Here is a 16,897-nt window from a genome sequence, read left to right as displayed (position 1 = left end):
TGTTCAGCTCTAACAAATGTTATGGTTCAGTGACCTTGCTTGGCTGGAGAGCTGGCTTATTATTTTTCAATAATTTGACTTAATAAAATTTTAGCTATATTTTCTAAATTGTCTCTTAGAAATCATAGCATTGTAGAACTGAAAAAGTCCTCAAAGGTCATACAGTTCAGCCCCCTGCCAGCAGAGGAAATCCACAGCTAAAACATGACTGATACGCGGCCATCTAACTTCTGCTTAAAAATCTCCAGTGACAAATAATCTACCACCCACTGAGGCAGTCAGTTTCTTTTAATGTTGAATGGCTTTCAGGAAGTTATTCCTAATATTCAGTTGAAATCTCCTTTCTTATAACTTAAATCCATTATTTCCAGTGTGGCTGCAAAAAAAACCAAGAATACCCCGTCTACCACCTGATAGACCTTAAAATACTTGAAGATAGTTATTCACATTGCATCTTCAGCCTTTTCTTCTCCAGACTAAAGATGTCACATTTCCTCAGCTTTCACTCATAAGGTTTGCTTTCCTTACCTCTTAGCATTCTGGCTGACCTCCTCTGGACACAGTCCAGCTTCTTGATACTCTTGCATTTTAATATGCTGCTTATAATAAACACATGCTATGATCCTTCATACCTAGTTTACCTGTCATACCTAATTTACATGCACCCCACTCAATAGTATGAGGATGCATAATGTTCATTAGCTGTATAAAAATTCTGATGCTCAAGATACTGTGGAGGAATGAAGAATCAAAGAACTTGAGAGCAGAAAAATAAATGCCACAGATTGAGGAAGCATAGCATGAGAAGATGTTATCACTGCAAGATATTGACACAAATTAGAGACAAAAGAAACGAATGAATTCAACAAAAACAATTTTTGTAAACAAATACAAAGTACTGTATACTCTTGTGTGATGTAGAATGCTTCAACACATTATTGTTTGCTCTCTCACCATCACCGCCCACAGAGACTTGAATGCTATATAGGGGGAAAGTATTTGATTTTTTAGAAGGTAATAACCCTGAAGAACTGTTTTTTGGCCAGTCATCTAAAACAGACAGTGGCTCAACTTTCTTCTTACCTAGATTGTATTTGTTAGAACTGTTGGTTGTGGCTTGGGAAGAGACAGATCTGGAGGGTGTGGATTATTATCTAGTGCAAAACTAGGCCATCTTACAGCTTTTGTTGTCAAAAAAACTAGTGAGAAGGCTTTGGCAAGTGAAAGGAATAGGATATATCAGGTGGTATCAATTCATTTCTATTAGAAGACACTCTCTTGTTCTTTGATGTCAAAGAAATGTTATCTTTTGAAAAAGTACTACAGCTGAATTTCCTCTAAATTACCCATGGGGATTGAATCAATGTTCTAGTGCTTTAGCCATAATTATCTACAAACTATTATAATGGCCAAGATGGATCTAGATGCAGAAGTAAGTGTTGTGATCAACATCACATTTGGATTATTCATGCATCTAAGAAAGGCTGTGACAAGGTGGGGAAGATGATCACAGTGCTTGGGCAAGATTTTTTTCCTGCCTGACGATTTCTTGGTTAGGATGTTGATAGATTCTGTCTTCATAACTTTATATTGCACCTAGTCCTAGTGATTTATTTCTCCCAATTGCTTTAAGAGTGGATTTTACTTCACTATGTGAAGTTGTAGGTTGTTCTTTGAAGGGAATCTTTCATCCTTGCATCTCTTTTGTGCAATTCTTGTACTATTTTCATCTTCTGCTTAGCTGCTCTTGTTTTTCCTTTGCACTGACTAGAGTGTGCACTGATCAGAGGGAAAAACATAGACTGAGATTAGCCATCTTTTGAGACTCCTTGTAGTGGTAACAATCCAAATAGGACCTTCAAGACTTCTTTCAGGCAACTTAATTGTTCCATGCAGATAGGCAAAGATCTGAAGCATACGTTGGATTAAATATGGATAAAACAGAGTTAATGGCTCAACATATTTGCTATAGAAATGACAGCTCTGAAAAGGTTAATCTGGAGAAAAAGTGCTCCTAGTAGCCGCTAATGATAGCAGAGAAGCCTTCAAGTGTTTGTGTTGTTTTGGGATAAATTAGTATTACCAAAATGCCGTGGTACAAAGGAGGAGAGTTTAAGAAAGTGCTAGTTGCTTCACTAGAGAAAACGCCTTTCAGAGGAGCCTTCCTCCTTGTTTTATAGTCTGTACCATTTTGAGGGGCAGTCAGTTCCATCTGCTGAAATGCAGACCAGTTCAGGAACAAAGCCGATTCCTTGGTCAAGCAATTCTTGTGTCCTCCTATGCAATATGAATGCATAACCCATTTTACAGTCCTCCACATCCCATTCCCTACAAGTGTTATTACACCCTAGTAAAAGACAACCTAATTCTGTGCACCATTAAGTCATATTAAAAAGTTTCACTCAAATTAAAATATTGTGCTGTTTTATTGGTGTAAAAATCACACAATTGCTAGTTCTGATTCTGCTGAGATACATCCATGCACTTTAACATCTATGATCCCACAGCCAGAATAAGCCATTAAATAGAATATCTGCTGTTAGTCAGCATTAATGCAAATTTACATATGAGATCAAAAGGTGTGTATTATACAATATACAACAAATCCTAATACAGTACATCAACCTGAATAGCAGGATACACTCAGGAAAGTTTGTGTTAATAATGAAGCCTGTCCAGAAGCCAGAAGAATAAGGCTTGAAGACATAGGAAACACAGTAACCCAACCCTTTAAAGAACAAAAATAGGTCTGGGAGAAGGGGCAGAGGAGAGGCTGGGAAAGAAGAGCTGAGGTACTGACACATTTCTTGACTGTAGGGTATGTTACAGTGAAGTCTGGTGGATGTGCCAGTTAATTGAGAGTAATGTGCAAAGCATGCAACTACAGGTGGTATTCAGGAGACGTTTGTGACTGAGATCAACTCTTAGTCCTTTCACAGAAGGGATGCACTTATGTGCATGCTGCAGAATTCAGGTCATGATTGGAAACACTTTAACAACCGTCAAGCTGTGGTCACATATGAAACACAAGGAAAGTACAGCCAAATTTATTTGGTATGGCAAGGTAATGAAATAATGTATGTGGCACTTAGAAGAAGTGTTACTCAAGATGGTCTCCAATTATAGATGCCTTGCAAGGCTACAAAATGTGGTTTGGAAATCGCTGATGACCACAGCTGTAAATCTTCGCTTACACAACCAGATGTTGTTTAACAGGCATTCATGATAGATAAATGTGCTTCTGTGTTCAAGGTAGATATCCACTTGCATATCTTGGATGTTTTTATTCATGATCTAGAAAATCCATCAGGTAATCAATGCCATTTGGGGATATTATAGGCCACTGAAGTTGTATAAACCTTGCTCTAACTTAAAAATTGTGTCCTTCCCCAAAATGGGAAGGTTGGCAGTGCCGCTATATAGAACATTCAAGGAAACACTTATTCCATTCTTGGTATTAAAATTATAAAAGTTACTTAAATACAACTGTGGACAGAGAACAAAACAATCACAAAAAATGTTAAGAGTGCACTGAGCTGAACATACGGGTTTTTAATTAGGCCTTTTACCCAATTTCCCCTTTCAGAGTTAATTAGTTCACAGTTAACGGCAATTGGCTTATAAGTGAGAGAAGGGTCGAAGCTGTTCCAGTTGAACCTCCAGTGAAATTCTCTCTTCAAGAACATCCTGGAAAAAATAGATTTACCAGTTATATACCACAAATGAAAGTCACAACATAACATTCGAAACATTTTAAAAATCCCTTTTAGTTGCAATGATAACAGTGTATCTTTATAGTGAGCTAACATTAAAGTTTGTAATACAGTATGCATATAAGTAGGCCGTTACATTCTAGAGCGGGGTGGGGAAAGCGTGAGCCTGAGACCAAATGCTGCTCCCCTGATTTTGTTTTTGCAGACCCTATCATCCCCAGGACACCCCTTTTGCTGGAAGAAATTGTGAACTGCAGCTATTGGAAGCCTCCAGGCATGATGGTTTGCCTTCAAAGTATGTCAAAGCCCTCCAATCATTAATGCATATACTTATATCTCCAGAGTGGTAGAATTTACCAGATGGGCGGGATATAAATCAATCAAACAAACTGAAAGTGGATTTTTATAGCCACTGTCATTTTCTGCATTTTGGGTGTCTCTTTCAACCTCAGAGGGCCTTTGACCTGCCAGTTATTCATACTTGTCCTAGATCCTATATAATTATATTATATAAGCCACCCTGAAGATACCTCTGGGGAGAAATAAAATACTTCTTTTTTCCTGATGGAAAAAAGACACAGAACACCATGGAGTTTTTTTTTATGAATGAGATAAGAGATCTAAAATAGTAAGACACCTTGTATGTATCAGCACCCAGCTGATGCTATATGAAGGAAGCAGCAGAATATATATATATATATATATAAAAGACAAAAACATCTGTGTTGAAAACTGATGTTAAAGCTGAGCAAGGTACTAAAGGCTGGTTTCCGAAGAAAAATGCAGGCTTGTACGTTGTCAGGGCACCAGCTCCTTTAATGTCTTGTCAAACTATTACTTACCTTTAACTGCTGCTGCAATTCACTATTCAATCTGGCCAAAACAGTATTGGTCTCCTTATTGCGCCTGATTGATGCCTGAATAGCCTTCTTGTCTTTTCCTACCGATCTGAGGGAATATTTCATGAAAGAGCTTTCAGAAATTGCCAAGTTGTTAGAAAATTAATTATTGTTCAATGCCTTAGCTCTCATTAATGTATTCAGTTGCACTGTTGTAAAAATAACAATGAATTTCATAGTTGTGCCATTCTGTCTAATCTTTAGGCACCCTCAACAGAGCTGCACTCAAAGCTTGCATTCCACTAATGAGAAAAGGCCCAACTGTTGTGCAAAATAAAAAAGGTATGAATTTTCAAAGCTGTTGGTAGTCAAGATAAAACTGCCTTTTGTGTTCATGCAGTTCTTTGGCTTGTAGCCTTTTTGTTTTCCTCAGTAACTACTCAGAATCCTTAAGCATGTTTCTTGAAAGCCTGCTGAAGCTGAATTTCCCTGTCATAAATAATGGCTGCCTATATAATGAGCAAACAGCTTATACCTAGAGTTCTGTATTTCTCTCTGCCACACTATACAATACAAACAGAGTAAAGCACCAATATTCAACTTACATACAGCAGATATACATCCATTTACATAATCTATTTGATTTCCAGCATTTAGGTTTTGCCAAAGAATTATTTTTCAACTGGGCCAGGTTGTGAAGCAAAGGGAGAGGAAAATGTACAGTAATTAGCATAGTAACAATTGCATTTTGGAAGTAGGAAGAGCTGTATATCTCATTAAAAACATACTCTTAGCCCACAGAGAAAGCCCACTTCATTTACTTTGGGTTTCTTACAGGGTTTTCAGAATAACACATTTTCCTACTTAGTGAATAGCTTTATAATGTGTATGTAAGCCCTGCTTACAATGAATTTTGATAGAATAAATTATAATTAAAATTAGATGGTTGATATTATTACAATCTAGCAAACAATCTGTAAAGATTGTTACCAGTTTCTACATAATAGTTTACATTTCTCTGCCAAGGAGTCTTTGTTTCTGTGTTTAGGAGTCAAGGTTGCTTACATTCTTTTTATTTAACAACTCAACAATTCAATTATCACAGAATATTTGCATTTCTCTTTAATGCAATCTAATAGATATTTTGGTATTAAAAGTGAAAATGTCTCGGTATCAGAAGTAGACATACACATCTTGGGTTACCTAGGAATAGATGGCTGTGAAGCAAGAACAGCAGCTATGACACCTGTTTTCTGTGTATGTTCCTCAGCTTCAGGTCTCAGCTCATCCTCTGATTTTGGCCTTCTTCGTATAGGCTTCGGTGGTGGTGCTAGAGGGGTAGTGCCTTTGCCCTGAAAGAATAAGGAGAGCTGACTGATACATACTTAAGCAAGCTTCTTCAGTCCTCAGAACCAACCTTAGAATGAACTAAGTATTAGTTTAAATTTTTACTAGCAGTTAGTTATAAACAGCAATCTCTGTGAACCTGGACTTGAGAATGTGAATGAGCTGATGACCTCCTACTCTTTCTCTTTGGAGAACAATTCTGATCATGGAATTCAGAAGAAGTATTCCATCCAGTGTGCTTTATGGTCAAATCTTCCCTGTCTCAGAGATTGCTACTCAATGCCGGGATAGTTCCAGGGAGATATGAAAATACACAGGAAAAGGGTAATCTTTCCTATATCGTCAATCCATTGCAGGAGACCTTAAATTTCTATATGCTGACAATCATATTGGTGACAGGTCTACTGATTTAGTGCTGAACCAGACATCTCTATCTCCATCTGGAATTGATGTTACAATGTGAATGGATCAATCTCTGTCTCTTTTAAAATGCTGAGGTGGTATCTGTTTCAAGAAGCGAGGAAGAGTCGATGGAACCAATGGTGAAATTTGAACATTTGGCAATTCTCCTTCCAATAGTGAGCCAAGGCATAGTACTTCATCTGCATTCTGAGATGCCATAGATGGCAATGTTGGAATATATAAATGCAACCCAGCATGTATGTATGGTCATATAAATATGATTGAGTTGTGCAATTTACATATTAGAACTTCTGTAATCAATCAGATTCTGTCTGATGTTAGCCAATAGGTGTTAACTGCTGGATAAAGAGAAAAATATGTAGTCTTGTTATTTAATTAGAAGTCTGCTTGTACTGTTGCTCTGATAACTCTGCTATGTCTGTTAAAGGTAATATGAAACTATTACATGTCTGTCAAGCACAAGTCTGTACCAAGCCAAATGTTTCAAGTGCTGTTAGTTTATTCTACATATAGGTAAGTTTTACAGTAAACCTTCTTAAAAGTTTGGCCAAGACTAAGTGAGTATTATTTCAATATACAAGGGAATATACCATTCATGTCCTCTGTGGTTTTTTTATACTATGACTGAACCATTGTGTACAGTGGTGCCTCGCTTGACGATGTTAATTCGTTCCGGCGAAATCGCTGTACAGCTAAAACATCGTCAAACGAAATAAAAAGCCCATTGAAATGCATTAAAACCCAGTTAATGCGTTCCAATGGGCTGAAAACTCACTGTCCAGCAAAGATCCTCCATAGGGGTGGCCATTTTCCATCCCTGTGCAGAGATGAATCTGGCCCTAAGCACAGCAGGGGGCCATTTTCTTCAGCCTGTGGCCATTTTGAAACCCGATGATCAGCTGTTTTTGATTGTCATAAAGCAAAAATTGGTTCCCGAAGCAGGGAACCGATCATCGCTAAGCGAAATTCCCCCATTTACACCATTGTTTTGCAATTGCAATTGCGATCACAAAAACCTCATCGTAAAGCAATTTCCTCGTTAAGCGAGGCAATCATTAAGCGGGGCACGACTGTACAAATGCTCAATACATTCCAACAGATAACACTGAGGGCAAGTGAAAACGAATGCTCTTCAATACATCAGGTGTTGATATCAATGTAGATGCCTAGGTAACCAATGATGCTGGTTTTGAAACTCAAGGTTAATCAGACTTGTTTTGTTTCTTAGCAGTCTTGGCACAGTCTCTGAGTCGCTATAGCTTTTCTTAGATTTTGAAGATAACTTAGGTTTTGAGAAAGCCTTCTGATTGCTCTGAGTCTCATAAATTGGGCCAGGTTGTGAATCACTCCAAGGGGGCTTGCAATTTACTCAAACTGATATTAGGTTGCATAACAGAAGATGATCTAAAGCCTGCTTGTTGGTCAACAGAGTCCACTTTCTGAAGGGATTTTTGCCCAAAGAATTTAAGCCATGATGGACTGTTTTTCAATGAAACTTTCGTAAAGGCCTAGCAGATAGAACAATTTTGAGATAAATGAGGTTTCCCCCTAAACAGGACAGACACGAGTGGTGGTTGCTATTAGTCCCACAGTCAGTGTGTTTATAAAACAGTGTCACAGGGGCCATATATTCTAACAGGAAAAGTATTGGGAAAGGTAAGAAGTGTGTGTGTGTGCTGGGGGAGGAATGGCAAAAACTGGGGAATACTGACTCTTCTTTTTAAAGGTTTATAATAACAGGAATGTAAGAATGGGAGGAAAACAATGGAAAGATAAGGTAGGTAACAATAAGACAAGGTTAGAAGTTTACAGTCTGAAACACTCTCGCAGATGTGTCATTCACACAGTGAACAGAGAGAGACTGGGCCGTTCGTGGCTTGGAGTATGCACATAGCATATTGGGAAAGGGAAAATCTTTTAATTTTCAGATGTGCATTCTGGAACATTCTGACCAGGCTTTTGAGCAGGCACAGTAATCTGACTATGTGATTCATGGAGACCATGCAGAAGAACACAATTGTTAAACCATCACTATGACAACTTGCACTTAAAGTGGTTTTGGTCTGTTAAACCAGCAGCTTCTTCACAGCAGAAAGCCCAGAAAGAACAGCACTCTAATAGCTGCTGTTTCCTTTAATAATTGGAAACAGGGTTATGGTTATTCTCATTCTCCTATACAGAAATACTTCTACATGCTAGGTGAAATCCAGTAGGTGTAACTGCACCCATAAATGAATGGAAACTCTGTAAAATGGGGTGCTTTTAATATTAGTAAATTGCCACCAGCCATCCACCAGCAATTTTCCAGTGTTAATTACCCTATCCCCATCCACAGTCCCCCAAAATCTTCCCTAGGTAAAAAGGGATTCCTAGGGAGCCTTAAAACATGAAATAGGGGGAGGGAATAGGAAGCTTAAAAATACATTCATAGAAGGACTGATGCTACTGGTCGATGATACTGCCACCATTTATGCCTGGCGGAGCTGTGCGACAGGACTTCAGATAACTGCTCAACTTATACCACATACTATAGTAAGCATTGTTTCTCAAGTCTGTCTAATTATATAAAATTTTCTGTTTAAGAGGAATGACTTGCATTTTCAGTGATATCTGTAGCACTACCAAGGCATATGTAATACAAGTCCACTTGAAAAGACACACAGTTGCATAATTTACATACCGCATTCGCAGGAGTACTAGAAACTGCTTTATCTTCAACTCTTCCATCTGCTTTGGCAACTCTAAGAGATCCCGTGGAATCAGAAGATTTTTCTACCTAGAGAGAAACAACTCAGGAATGCACCATGGAGACAGGTAATGATCCAGAGACTTTAGGTTTGCTGAAAACTGACCTTAGACATTTACAGCTAAAACTAAATGCATACTTCAAAATCCTGAAGTTAACTAGATGAAAATGGACAGAAAATGAAGCGGGCAGAATCCAGAGCCCAGGCAGACAACCAGTTAGGTCCTTTTCTTGATAAAGCAAATCTAAATACTACTATCACATATACCAGTTACATTTATTTAACAAATGTACATATTGTATCTTTACAGAACTACTAGGGCAATTTAGAAAAAGAAAGCAAAATGAATATACAAGGGAAAAGACTATTCAATGGTTTCCAAATTTTAGTCTCTTGATGTTGATGGATTTCACCTCCCAGAAGCCCCAGTCATCATGGCTAGTGGTCAGTGATTCTGAGACTTATAGCCCAATACTACCTGGAGGCACAAATTTGGGAACTAACGTAATCAACTGGAGAAAACATTTAAAATCTGCCTAAGTGAGCTAGTTTACAAATAATGTACTACTGCAATGCAGTCTATATGAGGCCCTCCTAAAAATGCATTCACAAACCAAAAGCTGATGTAAAATCCATTAGCCAGGGGTTCAGTGTGAAGCACAGACTTTTACTGTTTTTATTCCATCTTCATTGATTTCTAGTTTATTTCTGATCTCCATTTAAAGTGCTGGCAGTTGCCTTTAAAACAATGTGTTACTCTTTCCAAAGTAGTGCCATCCAGGTGTTTTAGGCTACAACACTCAAAATCCCAGAACACTGACCATGCTGGCTGGCCATGAACAGAGTTGCTCCACAATATCTGGGGGATGCCTGTGTGGGAAAGGCAGGGGCCCATGATTTTAGCACTGGGATTGATGTTTCTTTTTCTTTTTGCCAATCCCTTACTTAAGCCGCCATTGCCATCTAAGTGTTTCACTGTTTTTCACATTTTCCGCTGGCGATTATACTTTAAATAAAGGGCAAAATTCTTTTGCATAAAGTTATGCTGGTGTAAAATGGTACTGGTGCTATAAATAATCAATTTAAACTAAATGGAAGTTTCCTATCTTCCCTCTACCTTCACTTTCCAAGGTTCCCGGTGGCTCTCTTTTGCCATGGGGAATCCTCTGGGAGTCTTAGGATGCTAAAAGGGATGGTTTAATAGTAGAAAATCACTGCCAGATCATCCAATGTTTTTAGTATTAAGTGAATTTGTATTATCACTTTAACTAGCACAACAGCAGTCAAAAGTCACTTGCTTGTAATGCAGTATAGAGTATGTAATGAATGCACATGCTAACCTGCAAAACCTCTGGGCGTTTCTCAACTTCTTCATCTTCCTCTTCATTTACACTTGATGCAGCAAAAACCTCAAAATGGCTAAAATCTGCAAAATTTGGTTGTTCTGGTATTTGTTGAGGTGAGGTACTGGTATGAGCTATTATACCTTCAGCTTCTGCTGGGCGATGAACATGACCCCCTGCCTACAGTAAAAAAGAAGAAAATTTAATTCAGTAGTTCTTAAATTTAACAATATAAGACCTTAGTCAAGAAATTTAACTTGCTTGAATGATAAACAAGAAAATATGATTTTCCCAACAGAAAATGTGATATTGAATGACTTACACTGACAAGGTTATTATATTAATTAATATTTGAATATACTTGGAATTAGACTACCATTTGGAGAAAGGAAGACATTTTGAATAATTCACAAACTAGCGAGTGGGACATGCTGATTTTGTCAAAGTTCTTCTTTTCTATATAAAACACATTAAAAAGCTTGAATAAAATGCACTGGCCAGAATCCATGGGTTATTTACACCAGCTTTAAATGTAATAGCAATGTTCAATTAATGCCAAACACTGCTTATACAGGTTCATAATAGATGTAGCTGACTATATGGTTTAGTGTATTCTTATGTCAAGAACATGTGTGTTCCATGATCCCCAAGTGTTTTCCCAGATTGCCAATTCTGTTTTAAGTTTGCATGTTAGAAACTGATAGCAATAAGTTGCATTCACATATTCACACACACAGAGATCATCAAGTGTACACACTTCAATACACTTTCGTATACCTGCACCACTGTTCAAGACTAGGCAAGAAACATGCTATTCATCATCTTCTGTCAAACACAGGCCAACACACTTTCACTTCCATGGTGCATTTAATTTAGTACATATTTACTACATTCACATCTCACTTTTCCCACCAGCTAAATTCACATCAGTACTCAGGTCAGTGTCACAGACAAAATAGTGGACCTGTATAATGGAGACCAAGGTTCAAATTATGCTTGTTCAGCAGTAATACAGTGGTACCTCGACTTACGAACTTAATCCGTTTTGGAATGACGTTCGTACATCGAAGTTCGTAAGTCGAAGTACCATTTCCCACTGAAATGCCATTTCAAAAGGCAAAAAGGCAGGGGGAAAGGCCTGGAAATTCGAATTTCCCGGGCACAAGACCCATATGTGTGAATTCAAAGAAGCTCAACACCAGCTAGGCCATAACCTCAACACGAGCTCAACTGCACTTTAGGAGTATAGACAAGAATGCCACAAAAACCATGGCATTCATTTGTAATTTTGAATAAAAATCAAAGTGTACCTGTGATGGTTGAGGTCTTGGAGGCACTGCGGGGGGATATGTAATCACTCCAGCCTGCTGCTGACCTACATAATTTTTAAGATTCAGATGAGTAGAGTTAATATGACTTCTGAGTTTTCAAATATGCAACCTATACTAAAGCACAAATGTCTACCCTATTCTTAAAACAGCCTGGATACAGGCTACTGATCAGGACTATGTATTTTCAATTCTGTCTTCAGTCTATGAGACATAAAACAGTATATTCAAAACACTGAGCCTTAAAGCAAGATTCTCTGCTCATAATCTAGACAACAGAGGCTGCAATCCTATACACACTTACTAGGGAGTAAACCCCCACTGAACTCAATGGGACATCTTTATAAATATCCCTGACTCCGCTGAGACTCCACCACCTTAAACACACAAGAAAAAAATAAGTAAATGCTTGCAGAACAGACTGTTCCAGATGAGACCAGCAAACAAAACAAGTCACACTCTATAGCACATTTCCTCACCCAGCAGCTGCCAGATGTACTGACCTATCATCCTTGGCCTGCACACCAATACAGGCTAGGAATGATGAGGTTGTACGCCAACACATCTGAGACACACCAGGTTGAGGGCCACTGCTCTACAGAAAGTATTGTATTTAATATAATTTGTAAGCCACCTTTCTTCTGATTAGGGGACTCATGGAGGCTCACAACATTAAGACAATTAGAATTAAAAACACAGTAAATTATCTATAAAATGAATTTCTCAAACTGCTTCATCAGTAAAAGCAATCAAAACCATTCTAAACAGGCAGGTGGACTATACAATTGGACTGTGAAATAAAGTCATAGGTGCCGTTTCTGCTATAAAAACAAACCAACATGCAAAACAGATAAATATACTAAAACTCTCTGACCAATCTGCACATATAACATTTTATGTTGAAAAGTTTGGTAATAGTGCTACAATTTTTATAAGTTTTCAAAAAGAGTAACCCATTCAGCCTTACCATCAGCTCAAACTGTAATAGTATAGTACAATGTTACTATATGGCTATATGGCTAATTATTTCACTAGGTGTTTTAAAGCATGATTTAAGTGCTTAAGTCCTAAACTTACATATTTAGGAGTAAATCCTACTGCAGCCCAAGAACTGGGTAAACAAGATTAGAAATGTTCAGTAATTACATAGGTTCTTCATTAACATTATCCATAATTAAGCCTTTTACCCCATAATGTCCTCTGCAAAGTCCAGAATTTACAAATAGGGAGGGGTGGGGGAGAGGATGCAAAACTTAACCACAAAATCTGTAGTTCAAGAAAAGCAAAGTATTTTTAATCCCAGAAAAGTAGCTATGTTTGCCCACTGTATCAAAAACAGTCCTGTAAGATTCAGGAAGCTGTATTTGGCACAGACCAAACTTACTCTAACAGTCATCCAGTGTTCTAGTTGATGTGGAGATACAGTTCTGGAAATTCTTGAAGAAAAATTATTTTAACTCTTATGTGTCAAAACAGTGCACAAATTTATGAACAAATATTCATTAAACATTGCACTAAATTGACTTAGAAATCCTAACACAAGAATTTGAACTATACCTACCTGGAGTAATTGTGAAAGTCCTGTTCATGTCTAATGATGATGATCGGGAATGTGAGGGATGAGGCCTTGGTGGTGGTGGTGGTGGAGGTGCACTATCTGGAGATGTCCCTGAATGTGACCTGAAAAACAATGGATCTACAGAAATTCTATTGCAAACTGTAACTAGCAAACCCTAAGACAACCGAAAAGCATTATTTTGAAAATGCCTGCATACCAAGACTAAAATCAATTAGACAGGGAAAATTATCTTGCTTAAAATACAGGGAGTATTTTTCATGGATCTATTATGCAGAACATGGAAAAGGACAGTGTTTTCTTTTCAGAGAACACAAAGAGCAGTGAGAAAGCCTTTTTCATTAACTAGTTTGAATACTGAATGCATGAAAATAATTATGGACTATCAGCTCCTCCTTTTGAATTCTGGGCCTTTTTGATGTGCTGTTATTACGTTACAATCTTTGTCGACCACATGTGGATCACTTATTTTACTTTAGGGTTGTATGTTGCTCCCTGTTTTTGAGGCTGCACCATGGATGATTCTACTGGCTGGGAATTATGAAAATTGTAGACCAACATCTTTAGAAATACCATGTTTCGGAAAGTTGCACTGAAGATTACAAAAGAAATAGATGGAGTGACAGAACATCTCTACTCGGCCTGCTAAGAGACCAGCTACATTAGGCATCTTCCTCAAATGTTATCTATTCAAAGCCCTCCCATCAGGGTACAGCAGAGGGCAAAATGGAACCACACAGCTATTCTATCGCCTCTGGAGCAGGTTCCTTATCACCTTTATTTCAAGTCATTGTGAATGATACCATTCACAATAAGAATTTTCTGTCTTTAAGAACTGGTGCCTAAATTTGCTTCCCTACCTCTTCCCTCACTATCCCTGTGTTGTGTTTGTTAAATTATCAGCCTATGGACAGGGACTCTCTTGTTTGGTATTATCTTATGTGTGCTGCTCTGTTAGCCTTTTTGGCTAAAGCACAGGGCAAAAATGTTTTTGAATCTGAGGAACAAGGAGTGTTCTGGCCCTTCAGATATTGTTGGACTGAATTCCCAACATCCTTCACCATAGGTTAAGTTGGTTAGAACATCTGGAAGGTTCAGAACATTCAGAGGACCATAAAGTCTCCTGACTTTAAATAAATAGCATGTAGGTCTTCTGGTAGCAAATGCCATTTGCAAGGGTACTTAAATATGGTAAGGATAGAACTATAAAGGCCACTGCAGTTTAGACAGAAGACACCACAGGTATGTTTTTTGTGTAACAAAACTGATCAATAATATGAATGATAGCAACACAGGAACGTAACTCTGTCTTTTGTTTATTCAACTTAGTTTCTGATGGATATTTAATTACCAGATTTAACTGCTATGAACTTTTATACCATAAACTAAAACCTTGGGAATGGCATATCAACACCAACATTGCATGACCAAACAGCTAGATACCTAAAGTGTATTATTAGGCAACATAATCTTTCTAGAGGTGTTCCCTTGAACTGATACTGCACAATGAGAAGACATGATTGCTAGACTGATATGTGCTTTGGGGTGTGTAAAGGCTACAGGAAAGGGTGTGTTACTTCAAGATCCTTAAAATTTAAGGAACTAATTACCGTTGTCTAGTTACAGTGCTTCCAATATGTTCTGGGTCTGAAGTAAAGGAATCTGAGCTGCTGTAACCATCTGCTGGCATAAGAAAAATAAAATCTCATACTGCTTGTTGATCAATAGCGTTTTGATTATTCTACAGAACCATAAAGCGTTAATGCTTATGCATTTAAAGGGAGTGTGATGGGCATAACTGACATAAAATCAGCAAAACATGTTTTCACACAAGCATTTTTAATGCATCTGTCGCCCAAGAACACCTTTTTTTGGACTAAGAATAACAAAGCTATAGTCTCACAATCACTAATTCAACTTGAAATTCCTAGTTCATCTACAGCTGTACGTATAATGGAATATTAGAAAAAGTAGTTAGCTGCTTTGAACAGACAGATCCTCTTTTCACATCTGATTTTGCTCTTGCACCAGCTATCCTCCTACTTCTTCCATAAACAGTTATGGTTAAGTTCATTATACTCTCCATACTGCACTGCTAAAGCCACTTACAGTTGTGTTCAAAATTATTCAACCCCCAATGCTGTAAAGGGGTTTAGGGACTATAGTGTACATTTGGAATTGTATTCAGAATGAAATCCTACAAGGACGTTTTAAAGAACCAAATGCAACTAAAATAACATCAATTGTATATGTAATACAGTAGTAAATGTTTCTTTTGTGGTTTCTTCATTGCCACAATTATTCAACCCCTTAAAGACTACCACTCTGAAGAAGAGAGGTTCATTCAGGTGTTTTCGAACAGGTATTGAAAACACCTGTGGATGTCACCGAGCACCAATCAAGCATAATAAGCACCAATTAGGCAGCTTTAAAAGGACTGTGATACTCAGCTCCTTCTAGACATTTACTGGTGTAGTTACAAACATGGTGAAGTCAAGAGAATGGTCCAGGAAGACAAGAGAAGAGGTGATTTGTCTTCACAGGAAGGGCAATGGCTATAAGAAGATTGCAAAGAAGTTAAACATACCAAGAGACACCATAGGAAGCATCATTCGCAAATTCAAGGCAAAGGGCACTGTTGAAATGCTACCTGGTCGTGGAAGAAAGAAGATGCTGACTTCGACTGCTGTGCGCTACCTAAAGCGTAGAGTGGTGAAAAGTCCCCGTGTGACTGCTGAGGAACTGAAAAAAGATTTGTCAGATGTGGGTATAGAAGTTTCAGCTCAGACAATAAGGCGCACACTGCGTAATGAAGGTCTCCATGCCAGAACCCCCAGGCGCACCCCCTTGCTGTCTCCCAAGAATAAGAAGAGTCGACTGCAGTATGCCAAAAGTCATGTGGGCAAACCACAAAAGTTGTGGGATAGTGTTCTGTGGACTGATGAAACAAAATTAGAACTGTTTGGGCCCATGGATTAACGCTATGTTTGGAGGAGGAAGAACAAGGCATATGACGAAAAGAACACCTTGCCTACTGTGAAGCATGGCAGAGGGTCAATAATGCTTTGGGGCTGTTTTGCTTCTGCAGGTACAGGGAAGCTTCAGCGTGTACAAGGTACCATGAATTCTCTTCAGTACCAGGAGATATTGGATGAAAATGTGATGCAGTCCGTCACACACCTGAGGCTTGGGAGACATTGGACCTTTCAACAGGACAATGATCCCAAGCATACCTCCAAGTCCACTAGAGCATGGTTGCAGAGGAAAGGCTGGAACATTTTGGAGTGGCCATCGCAGTCACCAGACTTAAATCCGATTGAGAACCTCTGGTGGGACTTAAAGAAAGCAGTTGCAGTGCGCAAGCCTAAGAATTTGACTGAACTGGAGGCTTCTGCCCATGAAGAATGGGCGAAGATACCCGTAGATCGCTGCAAGACACTTGTGTCAAGCTATGCTTCACGTTTAAAAGCTGTTATAACTGTAAAAGGATGTTGTACTAAGTACTAAGATTGAATGTCACTTGGGGGTTGAATAAAAACTAATAATGATGTGAGCACAGAAAAGACATTTGTGGTTATTTC

The 16,897-nt window shown here is 38.3% G+C and overlaps 1 protein-coding gene across 12 annotated transcripts in view; it reads right to left on the bottom strand.

Annotated features, from left to right (window-relative positions):
• Window positions 1-2,407: 2,407 nt before the first annotated feature.
• The window catches only part of REPS1 (RALBP1 associated Eps domain containing 1), a 72,366-nt gene continuing 57,876 nt past the window's right edge, over window positions 2,408-16,897 (bottom strand). For 6 of the 12 annotated variants that reach the window (XM_020815050.3, XM_020815357.3, XM_020815275.3 and 3 more), the window contains 8 exons: window positions 14,927-14,999; window positions 13,302-13,420; window positions 11,723-11,787; window positions 10,410-10,592; window positions 9,003-9,098; window positions 5,756-5,904; window positions 4,556-4,661; window positions 2,408-3,687 (listed from right to left, as the gene is read on the bottom strand). In XM_020815050.3, the coding sequence (XP_020670709.2) occupies window positions 3,619-3,687; window positions 4,556-4,661; window positions 5,756-5,904; window positions 9,003-9,098; window positions 10,410-10,592; window positions 11,723-11,787; window positions 13,302-13,420; window positions 14,927-14,999 (860 nt within the window). In that variant the 3' untranslated portion in view covers window positions 2,408-3,618. The remainder of the gene's footprint in view (window positions 3,688-4,555; window positions 4,662-5,755; window positions 5,905-9,002; window positions 9,099-10,409; window positions 10,593-11,722; window positions 11,788-13,301; window positions 13,421-14,926; window positions 15,000-16,897) is intronic. The other 6 variants (XM_020815197.3, XM_020815428.3, XM_078383316.1 and 3 more) reach the window with 3 other exon arrangements.

Source organism: Pogona vitticeps, chromosome 1, assembly GCF_051106095.1.
Source record: "Pogona vitticeps strain Pit_001003342236 chromosome 1, PviZW2.1, whole genome shotgun sequence".
NCBI classification, from domain to species: Eukaryota; Metazoa; Chordata; class Lepidosauria; order Squamata; family Agamidae; genus Pogona; species Pogona vitticeps.
The sequence above is the reverse complement of the archived record's forward strand: the minus strand, read 5'-3'. Positions and strand labels throughout refer to the sequence as shown.